An 18,277-nucleotide genomic window follows, 5' to 3' on the forward strand; every position below is an offset into this window, starting at 1 on the left:
TTCGGACCACGTATCACAAATATATTGATTTGGATTGGAACATCTGAGAGGGTTCATGAATCTTTTGATTCACAACTTCAGATTAAGTGGGTTTGTAAATTGAAAGATTCATAATACATGCTCCCAAGTCCTGATCTGAAATGATGATTTGCAAATCATTATTCAGATCGGGACTTCGGGGCACGGATTGCGAATCGTTTGATTTAGATAAGAACTTTGAATGTAAATAGTAAATCTTTTGATTCAAATTGAGACTTCGGAGCGAGTTTGTGAATCTTTTGATTTAAATCGGGAATTCAGAGTGGATTTGTGAATCATTTGATTCAGATCAAAGCTTTGCAGCGTGCAAAATTATTTAATTTAGGCTAGATCGAAACTAAGGAGTGAGTTCGCAAATCATTTGATTTAAAACGAAACTTCAGAGTGAATTTGCAAATCTTTTCATTCAGAACGAATCTTCAGAGTGCGTATTAGGAATCGTTTAATTTTGAATAGATCGAAATTTTGGAGCGGGTTTACGAATCATTTGATTTAGATCGGAACTTGGAGCTAATTTGTGAATCTTTAATTCAGATCGGGACTTCAGAGCGTGAATCGCGAATCATTTGATTCAGATCGGGACTTCGGAGCATGAATCGCGAATCATTTGATTTAGATCAGAACTTCAGCGCAAGTTTGTAAATCTGGTTGATTCAAATTGGGACTTCAGAGCGAGTTTGTGAATCTTCTGATTTAAATCGGGAATTCAGAGTGGATTTGTGAATCATTTGATTCAGATCAAAGCTTTGCAGCGTGCAAAATTATTTAATTTAGGCTAGATCGAAACTAAGGAGTGAGTTCGCAAATCATTTGATTTAAAACGAAACTTCAGAGTGAATTCGCAATTCTTTTAATTCAAAACGAATCTTCGGAGTGCGTATTACGAATCGTTTAATTTTGGATAGATCGAAACTTTGGAGCGGGTTTACGAATCATTTGATTTAGATCGGAACTTGGAGCTAATTTGTGAATCTTTAATTCAGATCGGTACTTCAGAGCGTGAATCGCGAATCATTTGATTCAGATCGGGACTTCGGAGCATGAATCGCGAATCGTTTGATTTAGATCAGAACTTCAACGCAAGTTTGTAAATCTGGTTGATTCAAATTGGGACTTCGGAGCGAGTTTGTGAATCTTTTAATTTAAATTGAGACTCTTTTAATTTAAATTGAACAGGTTCGCAAATCATTTGATTTAAAACGAAACTTCAGGGTGGATTCGTAAATCTTTTGATTCAGAACGAATCTTCGGAGTGTGTATTACAAATCATTTAATTTAGGTTAGATCGAAACTTGAGCAGGTTTCCGAATCATTTGATTTAGAATGGAACTTCGGGGCTGATTTGTGAATCTTTGATTCAGATCGGGACTTCAGAGCGTGAACCGCGAATCATTTGATTCAGATCGGGACTTCGAAGCGAGTTAGCGAATCTTTTGATCGAAATCACGACGTCGGCACAATGTCATAATTTGTAGGCACCATGTTTGTAATATTTTGGATTTTTCAGCCAACAGTTTGCTTTGTACATTCAGTTTACCACATAAAGTTGAAGAGGGTAAACTTTATCATTCAACTGAACTGTGCATATATATTTTAAACACTTCGGCTGCCTTATTGTTCTTACTCTGCTCATGTATTAAATGTATGTCCTTGAAAGCATGCGGTTTTCTAGAGTATTTAAGATATCTATTACACCACATTAGAATGACCCTCTACAGCTTTAGGACAATATAATCTGAGCCATTTAATGAAATGAGATACTACTCAACACGGTTTTATTTCTGTTTCAGAGGACGCAGGTGTGTAATCCTGCCACCAGCCAGCAGAGGAAGACAACGAGACGCTGCAGGGATTCAGTTCACATTGATGGATGAGGTATTTGAAATGCTAATATTATTCTGTAAAATCTAACAGAACAGGTAAACAAACAAAAAAAAAAAAGAGCTAAAATGTTCTGAACATCTTATTGAACACACAAAACATATTCATGTTCAAATGTGTTTTATTGTACTAGGTTTTGTTTGCTTTTCCCTTCAAAGTTAAAACAATCTGCATAAAGGTGGAGGTAGAAACTGATTTCTGTCAAGAGATACAACTCATTCACACACACAAACACACACTCACAAACACTGCAAGGGTGAATCTCACGTTAACAAACATGCTCGGCTTATATTTCAACTCCAATTAAAAGAAATATGTGATGTAACTTTCATGATAATTAAATTCTTCTTCTCCAGTTTTCAGTACTGTATGCAAAAAATACATTATTGCAGAGTATTTATATAATTCATGCTGATTTCAAAAAATTAATTGTAAAAATGAATCATCTCATATTCAGTAACAAGAAGCGCCAGTGAGATTAATGGGACATACCATTAAAAATAGTGTTATTAGTGCATAAAAATCCTAAAATAGCTTCATTTCATTTATTTCTTTTAGTTTTGAGGCAAAATGTGACCTGAACATGTTTTCATGAGATTCACCTGCAAACTGATGGGTTTCTTGATGGGTGCTGTACATTGAAGTAATGCAGTGATCCATAAACTGTTCATGTCTTCCCGTCGTCAAATAAATACAGTTTTAGTAAAGTGCTGGAGAGGTTATGACACTTCACCCCGTGACCTCGGTAATTATAATATTTCCTAAGAACAAGAGCCCGGTGTATACCGTACACGCCCGTATGGTGAAATGATATGAAATCAGTCATTAATATTATTCAGGTTACATTTTTCAGGCCAACACTAGCATGTAACGCATTAAATAATAAAACCGTGGAGAAGTGGGAAAGACAGAGACAGAGAAAAGTGAATATTTTAGTGAACAGGAGAGCAAACAGGCAGGAACGAAATCAAACTGTGAGAAGAAAAACCTGCAGAAGCAACAGCTTAGAGGAGGTTAGGAGCCTCGTAACTTGTTTCATTCGATCCAGCTGAGGTTCAAGCAGCGAGCGATGAAGGCGTACGTGTCGGCCACCTCCTGAATGACTTTACTGGTGGGTTTTCCCGCACCGTGGCCTGACTTTGTGTCCACGTAGATAAATAGAGGGTTTGACTGGCCGGGCCACTGACCGATGATGTTCTGCAGCGTGGCGATATATTTTAGCGAGTGCAGCGGCACCACACGGTCATCGTGGTCGCCCGTTAGCAACAATACGGCGGGATACTGAACCCCGTCAGCTTCGGGAACATGGATATTGTGAAGAGGAGAATACCTGCAGAATCAGAACGTTTACAGATTTTTAAATTCATAAAAAAATGAGTGTTTTTGCAGATATGTCAACATTTCCAGGTCCAAACACTATCAGATACCAAAAGCAAATGATGCTAATACACATTTGTGACCCTGGATCACAAAACCAGTCTTAAGTCGCTGGGGTTTATTTGTAGCAATAGCCAAAAGTGCATTGTATGGGTCAAAATTATTGATTTTTCTTTTATGGCAAAAATCATTAGGAAATTAAGTAAAGATCACGTTCCATTAAGATATTTTGTAAAATTCCTACTGGAAATGTATGAAAACTTAATTTGTTATTAGCAGTATACATTGTTAAGAACATTATTTGAAGAACTTTAAAGGTGATTTTCTCAATATTTTGATTTTTTTGCACCCTCAGATTCCTGTATCTCGACCAAATATTGTCCTATCATAACACATCATACATCAATGAAAAGCTTATTTATTCAGCTTTCATATGATGTATAAATCTTAATTTTGAAAAAATGACCCTTACGGTTTTGTGATCCAGGGTCACATTTGCATTGTGCTGTAGTACTACTCATAAATCAGGATCCTTACCTTTATTTTTAAACATCTTTTTTTACTGAAGTCTCATTTGGCCAGACAGTGATTCATTTTTTTCCCGAATTGTGACATTTTTGTTTTTCATCTAACGTATACATTTTATTTCATTAAATGTCATAAAACTAGCAAGCTAGTATTGACAGTGTTGTGTAAACATGGATGAAATCGCAAAAAGCCAAGGAACAGACAAATGATTCAACTGAGTCATTTAGGCTGGAACTGCTCCAATTGATTCAAACTCAAACTTGATGGATAGCAAGAACCAGATTGAAAAAAGCCATTCATTTTTTTAATTTTGATATCGCTTGTAATGACTTAAAAAAAAAAGAACCTAGTGACGGATGAAACAGAGCTTGTCGAAACACAGAATCAGTTAAACCGTCACAAAATGATTCACTGTTTCAAAGTGATTCTGGTCGAGATTTTAAAGTGTGTGTCACAAATCACTTGATTCAGAACGGAACTTTAGAACGGGTTAGTGAATCTTTTGATTCACATCGGAACTTCGGATTGAGCAGGTTCCCGAATCATTTTGCGAATTGTAAGATACATTATACGATTTATTAGATCAGAGTGCGTTTCACGAATCATTTGATTCAGATTTAAACTTCAGAGCTGTTGTGTGAATATTTTGATTCATATCGAAACTTCGGATTGAGCAGGTTCACAAATCGAGAAGATTTGTCTCTGAAGTCCCGATGATGATATACAAATCATTATTCAGATCAGGAATCATTTGATTTAGATAAAAACTTCAGACCAAGCGGTTTCACAAATCATTTTGCGAATTGTACTATTTGTAACACGTGCTCCCGAAGGCCTGATCTGAAATGATGGTTCGTGAATCATTATTCAGATCAGGACTTTGGAGAGTGTATCGCAAAAATAATTAGATTCAGAGCGGAAGTGAATGTTTTGATTCATATCTGAACTTCGGATCAAGTGGGTTTGTGAGTTTATAATAAAATAAAATGCTGAATAAAATTGTATAAAATAAAAAAAATGCTATACTGAAAATAAACATTGTAATGCAAAATATTTAGCTGGTATGCTGATATAACATCATAATAGTTAAAAAAAAATATATTGAATCGTTCCACATCTAACAGGCTGAGCATTTTTCAAAGCAATGGCAAGATTATAGGTATATAATAAGTTTTAGTTATTTTATTTATGTACTATTATTGTATTTATTATTTGAAATTAGTGTAAGTTTAAGTAATTTAATTAATGAACATGCTTTTGTAATTTAATGCGTTTTTTTTTTTAGTTTCAATTTTTGTTTCAATTTTAGTAACATTGTACTTCAACTTTATTTCAGTTAGTTGCCATCTAGTTTTAATTTTGATGTAATTTTTATATTTTATTTAAACTTTAATTAATTATCAAATAACGATTTAACCGTTTTAGTCAACGATAACAACCTGTATATTATAAATAATAAAATTGATAATGATAAAATTAAAATATATTAATAAATGCATTGCCACCATTCTATTAAAAATAAATAAGCCATTTGATCCTGTGCATTAGAGTGATTTTACCACAATTAAAAATAAATAAATAAATAAATAAATAAATAAATAAATCACAGTACTGGAAAGTGTAGAGTGGCATGTTGCTTCCATTGAAATGCAATTATGCCTCAAATGGATCTGCTGCTTCTAAAAAAAAGTAGAAAATGAAATGTATCTGTGCATCACTGTAGCAAGCAGAAGTGAACTTACTTAATTAACCAATCAAATTGCTCTTTGATTTCCGAGCAGCCGAAATCAGTGGTCCAGGCGTGTCCGATGGTGAACTTATGAAACTTTAACATGTCCATGACGCCGACCTGAGCCACAGCACACCCAAACAGATCAGGTCTCTGATTCACACATGCCGCTGCACAAGAAAGTCAGGATTTAGAAGCAGGACAGTGCAAACCTTTGTGTATATACGTGTGTGTGTGTGTGTGTGTGTGTGTCATACCCACGAGCAGCCCTCCATTGGAGCCTCCGTTGATAGTGAGTTTCTTGGAGGAAGTATAACCCTCCTTTATCAGATACTCAGCTGCACACTGAAAGTCAGTGAAACAATTCTGCTTATTGGCCAACATCCCCGCTGCACAGAAAGAGAGAAGACAGAGACATTTTTCATTAAATGCAACCATGTTAAAGATATACGCTACCGTTCAAAAGTTTGGGGTCAGTACATTTTTATTGTTTCTTTTTTTTTTTCTTTTTTTTTTTTTAAGAAATTAATACTTTTATTCACCAAGGATGTATTAAGTTAATAATTAAAAGTTTATTAAAAGTTAATAATAAATAATTTACATTGTTATAAAATATTTATATTTTGAATAAACACTGTACTTTTTAAACTTGTTATTCATGAAAGAATCCTGAAAAAAAAAAAAAAAAAAAAAAAAAACACAGGTTCCAAAAAATATTTGGCAGCACAACTGTTGATATTATCCAGCATTGATCATTCTAATAATAAATCTGCATATTAGAATGATTTCTGAAGGATCATGTGACACTTAAGACTGGAGTAACAGCTGATAAAAATTCAGCTTTTCATCACAGGAATAAATTCTATTTTAAAGTATGTTCAAATAAAAAACATTATTTTATATTGTAAAAACATTTTGCAATATTACTGTTTTTTTTCTATATTTTTAATCAAATAAATGCAGCCTTGATGAGCATAAGAGACTTCTTTAAAGACTATTACAAGTCTTACTGACCCCAAACTTTTGAACGGTAGTGTATATCTTCCAAATGCATACTAACATACTATGCATACTATTAATTTAGCATGTATACTAAGTAACATTTTTTAAACGTTAAAAGAAGTCTCTTCTGCTCACCAAGACTGAATTTATTTGATCAAAAATACAGTAAAAATGTGAAATATTATTACAATTTAAAATAAATGATTTCTATTTGAATATATTTTAAAATGTAATTTATTCCTGTGATGTAAAGCTGAATTTTCAGCACCATTCAGTGTCACATGATCCTTTAGAAATCAGTCTAATATGCTGAGTTGCTGCTCAAGAAACATTTCTTTTTATTATCAATGTTGAAAACAGTTGTGCTGCTTCATATAAATGCTTGCTTACAAAAAAAATTAAAAATCTTATGCCCAAACTAGTGTGCTATTTTTTTTTAAAGGAACCCATTTATACAGTTTAAAGTAAGTTATTTCTATCTTTTGCTGTAGTGTCAGTAAAAAAATATCGGTTTACATTTCCAAACATTCTGTTTGCCATTAATTGTAATAATCTAGCGAGATTTTTGTTTGCACAAGGAGTCTGACAACAGCCAGTGCTCCACACTGAGATCTGATCTCACCATCAAAAAAAGTTCTTAAATCCAGATGAACTGTTTCAACATCTCCAAGATGTTTCAAGTAACCTACCTGCAAAGCTGCCTAAAACTCTGCACAAGTGCACATAGGGCAAAAGCTGCTTTAAACGCAAAGGATGGTCACATCAAATGCTGATGTATTTTAGTTAATAGAAGTTCTTTAATAAAGAAAATCTATTTATGACATTGTTTTTGACAGCATCCTCATTTTATGTGCGTAACTGCCTAAAAATGTACAGTACTGTAGCTTTGTAGGTGTAGGACTCTTAAAGCATCTTGGAGATGTTGCCACAGTTCTTCTGGATTTAGTCTGTCTCCGTTTTTTCTGTTTCTTAAGACAGACTGGATTGAATGATGGAGAGATCAGATCTCTGTTTGCACAAGGAGTCTGACAACAGCCTGTGCTCCACACAAAAATCTCACTGGATTATTATAATTAATGGCAAAATGAATGTTTAGAAATGTAAACTGATTTTTTCTCACTGACACACTACAGCAAAAGAACTTTAACTGACTTTAAACGATTTTTCAGCTGATGAAAATACTAGTGGCCTAAGACTTTTGCACAGTACTGTACATAGCACACAATTTACTAGTAGTCTATTATGAACATCTGTGAGATCAATCCCTGATTAACTCCAGGAATATAGTCACATGCCTTTATGCCACGTCTCTCCATATTCTCCTCCTCCTCTAATATTGGCAACAGCTAAAACTCCTCCCAGATGCCTGACAAATATCAGCCGTGAAACACTGAAACACAAACAGTGATAGACAGACATTTACAACAACAGGATGTGTGTCAAAGATCAATTCAGCGTTTGATCAGCGGTATGCTTCTGTCTGTTTGCTTTGTATTGTACCTGTAGCTCGGTGTGATGGAAATGTTGAAACCACCGTATCCGTACAAAAAGGCAGGATGGGAACCATCCAGCTTGATGCCTTTCTTATGGACAATAAACATTGGGATCTGGGTGCCGTCTTTACTAGGATAAAAGACCTGTAAGAAATTGACAGATATAGAGTGAAGGCGATCATACCGCAGACAGACAGATGAAGCGTCTGCAAGTGTGTTGCTGTACCTGAGTGGTCTGATAGTCAGCAGGACTGAAGCCCTTTACTGTGACCTCTCTGAAAACGTGCGGCTGCAGCGGATCTTTAGTCAGATCGCAGTGATAGATGATCGCTGCAGGAAAACACAACATGTCAATCAATACACACCTGTTAAAACATTGCCTGATTGTTATTTATGAGTTATTAAAGGGATAGAACACCCAAAAATGAAAATTCTGTCAGCATTTATTCACCCTCAAGTTGTGCAAACCCTATACAAGTTTCTTTTTTTCTGTTAAATTCATAAGATATTTTGACATTAATCACTGACTTACATAGTATTTTTTCTATACTATGGAAGCAAATGGCTACTGTCAACTGTTCAACTAAAGAAACTCATACAGGTTTGTAACAAATCAAGGGTGAATAAATGATGAACATTTTTATTTTTGGGTGCTCTGTCCCTTTAAGGATCAACGTTTTTAAATTCAGGAGCTTTTGAATCTTGACGAACCTGGAGACAGAAACGAGGTGAAGCTGTAAAAGATCTCAGAGTCTTTCTTCCTGCCAGTGAAGCCCACAATCGAGCCGACGTCCAGCGGGAAAGTGCGTATCTCCTCGCCAGAGGACAGATTGAACATCTTCAAGACGTTCTTCACATCATGGAGGAAACACACGAACAGGAACTTGGAGTATGTACAGGTAGCAAATACTGAAAGAGAGAGATAAAGAGAAAATATGGTTCAATAATCATTACTATCATAAAAAAACACTATATTATACATTTTTATACAGTTATATATATACATATATATCTATATCTATATGAATTTGATACCTCTGATACTTATTTCTAATATATATATCTATATATCTATCTATCTATATCTATATCTCTATATATATATCTATATATATATATATATATATATATATATATTAGAAATAAGTATCAGAGGTATCAAATTCATTATTTGAATGAATGAAAAATGAATTAATGATTTACACAAAGCGTTTTCAATACTGATAATAAAAAGAACCATTATTAATAATTAAGAACCAATGATAATTGAGAAAATCAGCATATTATAATGATTTCTGAAGGATCATGTGACACTGAAGACTGGAGTAATGACGCTGAAAATTCAGCTTTGCATCACAGGAATAAATTACATTTTAAAATATAATCAATAGAAAATAGTTATTTTTAAACTGTAATAATATTTCATAATATTATTGATTTTACTGTATTTTTAATCAAATAAATGCAGCCTTGGTGAGCATAAGAGACTTCTTTAAAAAAAAAAAACAGAAATTAATTACATTTTTCATGTAAATAAAATAATAAAAACTCTTATGTTATTATTTTTAAATAAACAAATTTAATTAAATTAAACAGAGTTTAAAGAAAAATATTTTGCATCATTTAAATTCCATAATGCAACATATTTCTGTGGGAAAAGTGGGCCAGAAAAATGGTTTCAAAATCTGATTATATAATTTTTCTTTCAATAATATCCAGATGAATTATGCACAATAAAACATTTTTTGAACAAATACATAAAATCTTCATTTTATGTAATCCATAAAAACAGCATCTCTACTCACCGATGACGTCTTTTTCGTGTTGGGGAATGAGCTCTTTCCACTGGCTGATGGACGGCTGAGCGAAGTCGATGTTGATTAGTCGGTACTGAGGAGCGTCCAGGTTGGTTTTAAAAGTGAAAACGGTTTCTTCATTTGTGACATATTCATACTCCGCATCAAAGTTATCGATCAGCTTCACCCATGGCAATAAACCTGCCATCAATAAAAAAACATATAAGTTCCTGGCAGCAGAAATCAAGCATTTTTGTCTAAATACTAATGTTTCTGTGTGTCTATACCAGTGATTCCCTGCGGGACTTCGTTCAGGTCACAGTACCACAGTCTGTTGACGGGGTCACAGCCCTCTCGAATAGACAACAGCACGTAACGCCCATCATCGGACACCTGAAAACACACACATATATGTTAATCACCTCATAAAACGATTAGAAATTAAGTACTATCTGTGTGTTTGTTACCTCAGCACCGCTCATCCATTTGGGCTCATCAGGAAATTCGGCACACAAGATGTCCTGAGACTGAGGGGTTCCCAACAGGTGATAGTACAACTTTTGGTGCAGGTTAGTGGATGTCTCGGTGCCTGATAGACAGAAAGAGAGACGTCAATCAAGATCTTTTACTGGTGTTGTTAAAATGACTAATACTAAAATAAAACAAAATAAAATAAAATAAATTAAAGCTAAATAGAAATATTTAATACCAAAGAAATATTAATTAAAAAATATTAATAAATACCTATATGGTATTGAATAATACTACTAAAGCTATTAAAATTTGAAATTACATTTTTGATTTTTGATTAAGTGTTAAAATTGCTAAAACAAAAAAACAAAAAAAAAGTAAACTAAATATTTTTTCAAGTATTACAAAATTTTCTAAAACATTTCAAAAATACAGTTTAAATAATACAATCAATAACCCCCTAGTAGTAAGTAAACTAAATATTTAAAAAAAAATGAATTGAATAATACTACTAAAGCTATTAAATATAAAAAAAAGTACAAAGCTGAAAAAAATATAATATATAAATATTAGATGAAAAATGTAAACATAGCATTTTATTTTTAATTCATTATTTTTATTTTTTATTTTAAATATTAATATAACATTGAATAGTACTACTAAAGCTATTAAATATTAAAATAAAATGTACAAACCTGAAATAAATTATAATATAGAAATACTGGATAAAATACTTAAAAATTAAAAATAAAATAAGTTTAGGTTAAAGTGATAAAATTAAACTAAACCTGACATAAAAAATTAATTAAAGCTAAATAGAAATATAAAAAACATTAATTACAAAATAGTAATAAATACTTATCTGAACTTAACTAGTATCTGAATATTAATCAACTCATACTAATACTAATCAAAATCAAAATGTCAAAAAACACTGATATAAAATAAAGTAAAAATATTAGGTAATAAAACAATAAGTTTAAATGTAGAAATATTTCAAAAACAACAACAACAAAACAATAACAAAATATTAATCAGCACTGATATAATATTTAAATAATATTACTAAAATGTTTGCTATTAAATTGCTATTAAAATTATTTTTAGAATATAGAATATAAATATATAGAGAATATAAAACTTTCTTTAAAAAAAATTAAAAAATTAAATCATAGGTTTAAGTTAAACTGCTAAAATCATTCAAACTAAAATTGAAAAAAGTAAAATAAATTAAAGCTAAATAGAAATTAAAAAAGCACATAAAATTACTAAAGCTTAAAATGAAAACTGAAAATATAAAAACAAGCTAATACAAAATATTAATAAATACTATTATAGTATGTAAATAACTAACATAACACTGTCTCTTATACCTTCATGTATGAATTTGTGTATCATGCATGTGTCTGTGTGTGTTTACCATCACTCTTGCCCTCCTGCTCAGGATAAGAGTTATAGAAGAGTCCCTTCCCATCATGAGTCCAGGACATGCATGAGAATTTGACCCTCTCCAGCCTGTCCTCCAGAGGTACGGCGCCGTCCACGCGCAAGAACCGGATCTCGACCCAGTCGGAGCCGCTCGCGCTGGTGCCGTACGCCAGGTACTCGCCGCCCTCAGAGAACGCATAACCTGAGAAAAATCCACAAGCCTTAGCTGACAGTCAATACAGCGATATCACTGCAGAAAGAGACGTCACAGATACAAACAAACAGATTCATCCAGCACCTCGCAAAGCAACCGTCCCGTCCTCTGAAAAGGTGTTTGGGTCCAGGAACACGCTGGGTTCGGCCTCAAGGTTGTCCTGAACGTACAAAACGCTCTGGTTCTGCAGACCAGTGTTGTAAAAGTGAAAATACCTACGAGAGGGAGAAAAAAGCAGAACTTCAGAAAATACACTACCTGTCAACAGTTTAAAGTAATTAGGAATTTTTTGTTTTTTAAGTCTGTTCTGCTCACCGAGGCTGCATTTATTTAATGAAATATACTGTAAAAACATTAATAATGTGAAAATAAGATTTAAAATAAGTGTTTTGTATATTTTAAAATGTATTTTATTTCTGTGATTCAAAGCTGAATTTTCATACTACATTTTCAAAGCTGAATCAGTATATTAGAATGATTTCTGAAAGAATCGAGTAATGATGCTGAAAATTCAGCTTTGCATCACAGGAATAAATTACATTTTAAAATATATTCAAATAGAAAACTAGAATTTTAAATTATAATAATATTTCACAATATCACTGGTATTTTTAAACAAATAAATGCAGCCTTGGTGAACAGAAGAGACATTTTCAGTGTGTATTTTAATGTTCCTCCATTCTAAGCGCATTACTGTAAATGCTAATTTAATTTGTTATTATCAGTGTTTGTTCCCGTCTCACCTGTTTCCACGTTTAAAGGGGCAGCTGTATTTGGGATAGTCATAGAGTTCAGTCATACGGTCCTTAAAGATGTCTCTGATCTCACACTGCTCCAGAAACGGCAGGGTCACCTGATTCTGAGCGTTCACAAACGCCTGACAGATACATAAAGCATTACACATGAAGAGTCGTATCTCAGATATACAGAGTCATAGGTCAGTAGAGAGGCACTGAGTAGAGATTACCTGTGTTTTTTCACTGTCAGGATCCTCCAGCCAGCTGTAGGGGTCAGGAACTTTACAGCCATGATAGTCATCCACCTGTTAACACACATACACACGAATCACATGATCACATCACAGTACAGGTTGAAATTGACTCAGCAATAGTGGATGGGTTTGGGGCGGGACTAAATGTTTGATCGTACAATGGCAGACAAGAAGAGTGTTTTGGAAACCGGTTTGCTTGACAGCATTATTAATGCTTAAATGGGTATTTTTTTTAATGACAGATCAATTTCTTCCAAGAACAAACATGTTTTAGAAATTACAAAATTAGGATCAGTAAGACTTGTACTGTTTTTTAAAGAAGTCTTCTGCTCATCAAGTCTGTTTTTTATTTGATTTAAAATTTTGAAACATTCGTACTATTTAAAATAACTGCTTTCTATTTGAAAAAAAAATAAAATGTCATTTATTCCTATGATCAGCTGAATTTTCAACATCATTACTCCAGTCTTTAGTGTCATGATCCTCCAGAAATCATTCTAATATGCTGATTTGATGCTCAAGAAACATTTATTATTATTATTATTATTATTATTATCAATATTTAAAACAGTTAACCCTTTAACTGTCACCGTCCCACCTGTGGGACGCTTGGCGCTTTTTTTTTCGTTGTCCTTTTTCTCTATCAAATATTTTAGTAATCATCATAAATTATATATCATTTGAAAGCTTAGAAGTCCAAAAATCATCCTATGAAAACCATTTTGAAATCGGACATTGCGTTACCATGGAAATAGTACTGTAAAATCTTTTGGCGGTCTCCTCCCCCTTAGCGGCGGTATCAAGTGTCATATTACAAAATGCGTTACGGTCTTTTCGAACCCAAACTTTTTATAATCTTGACAAAAAACATGTCATTGGAAAGGTCTGAGTCTCAGTATTTCATATTTGGTGGTTATTTTGTGATAAAAGTAAATTTGACAGACAAATTTAGTCTTTTCTGACAGAAAAACGCATTTTAAAATATTCTATAGAGTTTGTATGGCACCCGGTGGCTGTTTGTGGTATAACGCCCTAAACAAGCTTTCACAGGAACCTCTTTTTTTTTCGTATCAACTTCAAATTTGGAACATAACTTATTTAGACATAAGGCTTCAATTTGATATCAAATTTAGGGTTAAACCTGTTATGTAAAATATGTATTTTATATAAAACAAAATAAAAATGGTACAGTGCATTTCCTTTTTTAGTAAATTTAAACTTCTAGAATTTATTAATAATTTCTTTTTTTGAAAAAATTCCACTTAAATTATCACTTCCTTAGATCTGTATTCCAAAATGTTCATGAATTACAACAATTTAAGTTTGGATAGTGCATTTTCATGCCTATTTTAAAAAATGGGGGGGTGACAGTTAAAGGGTTAAGTAAATTTTTCAGGATTTTTTTAATGAATAGAATGATCTAAAGACTAGGGCTGTCAACGATGGACCTTTATCTCACTTCCTATATCCGGTAAGCGAAGCAGTGTATCCCCACTTCCGGTCCCATTGCAACGCAATGAAAACTAATGTGAGGATCCTCTCTTTCCTTTCTTTCGCTGGTGTTACTGCAGTGTACCTGGCTGCTTTTATTCCAAACAATGACACACTGCCTCAGTTTTCACGATTTCCTGACACAGCACGGATAAGATGCGTGGGATGAATTAAGGTCCTTCTAAGATATTACGCAGGAGCACGTTTGCGTGGAGTATGCATTTCGAAACTGAGGATGTTTACGCCTACATCTCATATCACCTGCTGAAATGTTGCTATTAATATATCTCTCTTCCAAATGTGCATTCTGAATAATAAATAAATTTAACCTGCTGCAGTCAATTTCGTCTTAATGTTTTTCTCATCATATTTTATACCTGTTTACATTAAAATACATTTTGGATTTACTATAGTAAATGTAGTAACTATGTTATATTTTATTTTTTCCGCAGACTGATTTCCATTTGTATTGCCATAGTTTTACAACACATACCATGTTTATTTTCTTAAGAGGGGTATTAAAATAGATGAATGAATACACGGGCGTTGCCTTAAAGAAATAACAATGTTGAACATTTTAGCTAATTAATCTTAGACAATATAACGCGCTGACAGCGTGATTTGAGTATTAACTAAGAATTTTGGCATAAACGTGAATTACATACAGTGCAATGACTGTGAATTAAAAATGACAGAATAAAGACTAAAATTTTAAACAAATTAATACATTTGTTGATTCTGATCTTATTCATCAGGTCTCATACACACTGCAGCATTGACGCGTGTGGTGAAATCACGCATGTTTATGAGCCATGGGTTTCTCAGATAAGTACGTTGGATTAAAACTACAAGTTCCGTTGCGTTTGGAAAATTCTGTGCACAGCAATCATCAGAATATTTCTGAAAATGTCCGGATTTTGAAATCATCCTGCAGATGCTCTTTTTAACAGGTTTTTATTCAACCAGTGATTACAGCACATTGAAAAATATACATAACCGGAAGAATCGATACACTGCTTCAACAAGCATTTCCTGTGTTAAATTCCAGTGCGATAAAGGTCCATAAATCGCGATTAATCACATACAAAATAAAAGTTTTTTGCCTAATATATGTGTGTGTACTGTGTATAATTATTACGTATATATAAATACAAACACATTCATGTATATATTTAAGAAATATTTACAAGCATATGTATTTATTATAATTTGTATATAATTTATATTATATATAAATAAAATCATTTTGTATATTAATAACATATTTCTCATATACACTACCATTCAAAAGTTTGGGGTCAGTAAGACTTGTAATAGTCTTTAAAGAAGTCTCTTATGCTCATCAAGGCTGCATTTATTTGATTAAAAATATAGAAAAAAAACAGTAATATTGCAAAATGTTTTTACAATATAAAATAATGTTTTTTATTTTAACATACTTTGAAACAGAATTTATTCCTGTGATGAAAAGCTGAATTTTTATCAGCTGTTACTCCAGTCTTAAGTGTCACATGATCCTTCAGAAATCATTCTAATATGCGGATTTATTATTAGAATGATCACTGTTGGATAATATCAACAGTTGTGCTGCCAAATATTTTTTGGAACCTGTGATTTTTTTTTTTTTTTTTCAGGATTCTTTCATGAATAACAAGTTTAAAAAGTACAGTGTTTATTCAAAATATAAATATTTTATAACAATGTAAATTATTTATTATTAACTTAATAAACTTTTAATTATTAACTTAATACATCCTTGGTGAATAAAAGTATTAATTTCTTAAAAAAAAGAAACAATAAAAATGTACTGACCCCAAACTTTTGAACGGTCGTGTAAGTAAATAAAATCATTTTGTATAATAATAACATATTTCTCATATATATACACATTAATTTGTGCGTATTTATATATACATAATAATTACACACAATACACACACATATATTAGGCAAACTTAAACTTTTATTTTGTATGCGATTAATCGTTGACAGCCCTACCAAAGACAGTATTTATCTGAAATAAAAAGGTTTTGTAATATTATACACTATACCATTCAAAAGCTTAGAGTCAGTATTTATTCGTGACCATGGATCACAAAACCAGTCAAGAGATTTATACATCATATGAAAGCTGAATAAATAAGCTTTTCATTGATGTATATTTTGTTATGATAGGACAATATCTGGCCGAGATATAACTATTTAAATGTCAAAATATGGAGAAAATTGCCTTTAAAGTTCTTCAAATAATGTTCTTAATGTATATGACTAATCAAAAATTAAGTTTTCATACATTTACAGTAGGAATTCTACAAAATATCCTCATGGAACATGATCTTTACTCAATATCCTAATTATTTTTGCCATAAAAGAAAAATCAGTAATTTTGACCCATACAATGTATTTTTGGCTATTGCTACAAATATACCCCAGCGACTTAAGACTGGTTTTGTGGTCCAGGATCACATGTATTTATTGGTAAAGGAATTAGAAATATAGAAATTAATACTTTTATTCAGCAAGGATGCTTTAATACTTGAATTGATCAAAAGTCATTTATAATGTTACAAAAGATTACCATTTCAGATCAATAGTTCTTCTGAACTTTCTATTCATCAAAGAAAGCTAAAAACAATTCTACTCCGCTGTTTTCAACATAATAATAAAAGTTTTTGAGCAGCAAATCAGAATATGAGAATGATTTCTAAATGATCAGCTGTTCGTTCGTACATACATTCATCTACGTACATATTTCATCATTCATTCCTTCCTTCCACGAAATATGTTCTCATTCATCCCTCCATCTATTCATTCATGTCCTCTTTCTCTCTGTTATTCAGTCACTCACCACTGATTCGTCTCTGTAAGCGTTTGGATACTGGAAAGCCATTATTGAGAGATCTTCAGAGCTGTCGAACAGATGAAATAATGATATGATGAAATAAACTGAGACGAGTGTTGGAGAGTTTAATGTGTTTGAGAGCCGCAGCACAATGTCCGGAATCAACAGTCAAAGAATCCGTACAAAGACAAACGCGATGGTGGAAAGAGCGCTGAAATTCGCACAGCGCCATCTGTTGGTTCACGCAAAAACACCGCCGAAGACGCGTGATGAATATTAATTAGGTTCTGCTGTCGTTTATTCTGATGCTCTTTTAAATATCCTAATCCTGAATTAATATTTATTAGCAAGTTCTTCATAGACGGCACTGTACGTAATGATTAATATTTTGTTAATTATGTTTATTATAATCTATAGGCCTGCATTTTAATTGATTTAGTGTTGTATTTTGTATCATTTCTTTTTCTGTGTAATGTTATGGCGCTGCATGTACGTAAACAAACGACTTTCCGCCAAATTTACGGCAATAATTTGTGATGTTTAATACATACACATCAGAAATTTAGATAATTTAGATCATTTAAAAGATTTGAAATCACACAAATCATATCAGCTTCTTTTACCCATATATCCATCCATCCTTTTATCCATCCATCCATTTATCCGTCCATCCATCCACCCATCCATCCAATATATTCATCCATCCATCATCCATCCATCCATCCATTATCCATCCATCCAATCTATTATTCCATCCATCCATCCATTCATCCAATCTATAAATCCATCCATCCATCCACCCACCCATCTATCCAATATATTCATCCATCCATCCATCCATCCATCCACCCATTCATCCAATATGTTCATCCATCCGTCATCCATCCATCTATCCAATCTATATATCCATCCATCTATATATCATCCATCATTTCATCCATCCATCCAATCTATTTATCCATCCATCCATCCATCCATTTATCCACCCACCCATC

General features: G+C 32.7%; 1 protein-coding gene across 1 annotated transcript; it reads right to left on the minus strand.

Moving 5' to 3' along the window:
• Window positions 1-2,246: 2,246 nt before the first annotated feature.
• Window positions 2,247-17,467, minus strand: prep (prolyl endopeptidase). The gene is made up of 15 exons (XM_051138644.1): window positions 17,289-17,467; window positions 12,926-13,000; window positions 12,702-12,835; window positions 12,043-12,173; window positions 11,737-11,946; window positions 10,313-10,434; window positions 10,133-10,238; window positions 9,855-10,046; window positions 8,761-8,958; window positions 8,276-8,379; window positions 8,057-8,193; window positions 7,852-7,946; window positions 5,812-5,943; window positions 5,568-5,724; window positions 2,247-3,250 (listed from the first exon to the last, which is right to left on the minus strand). The coding sequence occupies exons 1-15, from the start codon at window positions 17,328-17,330 to the stop codon at window positions 2,956-2,958; spliced, it is 2,130 nt and encodes a 709-aa protein (XP_050994601.1). The 5' UTR covers window positions 17,331-17,467; the 3' UTR covers window positions 2,247-2,955.
• Between the last annotated feature and the right edge of the window lie 810 nt (window positions 17,468-18,277).

The sequence above is a fragment of the Labeo rohita genome, chromosome 20 (assembly GCF_022985175.1).
Source record: "Labeo rohita strain BAU-BD-2019 chromosome 20, IGBB_LRoh.1.0, whole genome shotgun sequence".
Taxonomy (NCBI): Eukaryota; Metazoa; Chordata; class Actinopteri; order Cypriniformes; family Cyprinidae; genus Labeo; species Labeo rohita.

What these genes read in the sequence shown, in the direction of transcription:
- prep (XM_051138644.1), bottom strand. Translation starts at nt 17,330, where the DNA reads ATGGCTTTCCAGTATCCAAACGCTTACAGAGACGAATCAGTG. An exon ending in CCCTTTAAACGTGGAAACAG is followed by an intron (nt 12,174 to 12,701) that starts GTGAGACGGGAA and finishes TCCCTCTCGTAG; the next exon opens with GTATTTTCACTTTTACAACA. An exon ending in CACCTCGTTTCTGTCTCCAG is followed by an intron (nt 8,380 to 8,760) that starts GTTCGTCAAGAT and finishes GTTTTCCTGCAG; the next exon opens with CGATCATCTATCACTGCGAT.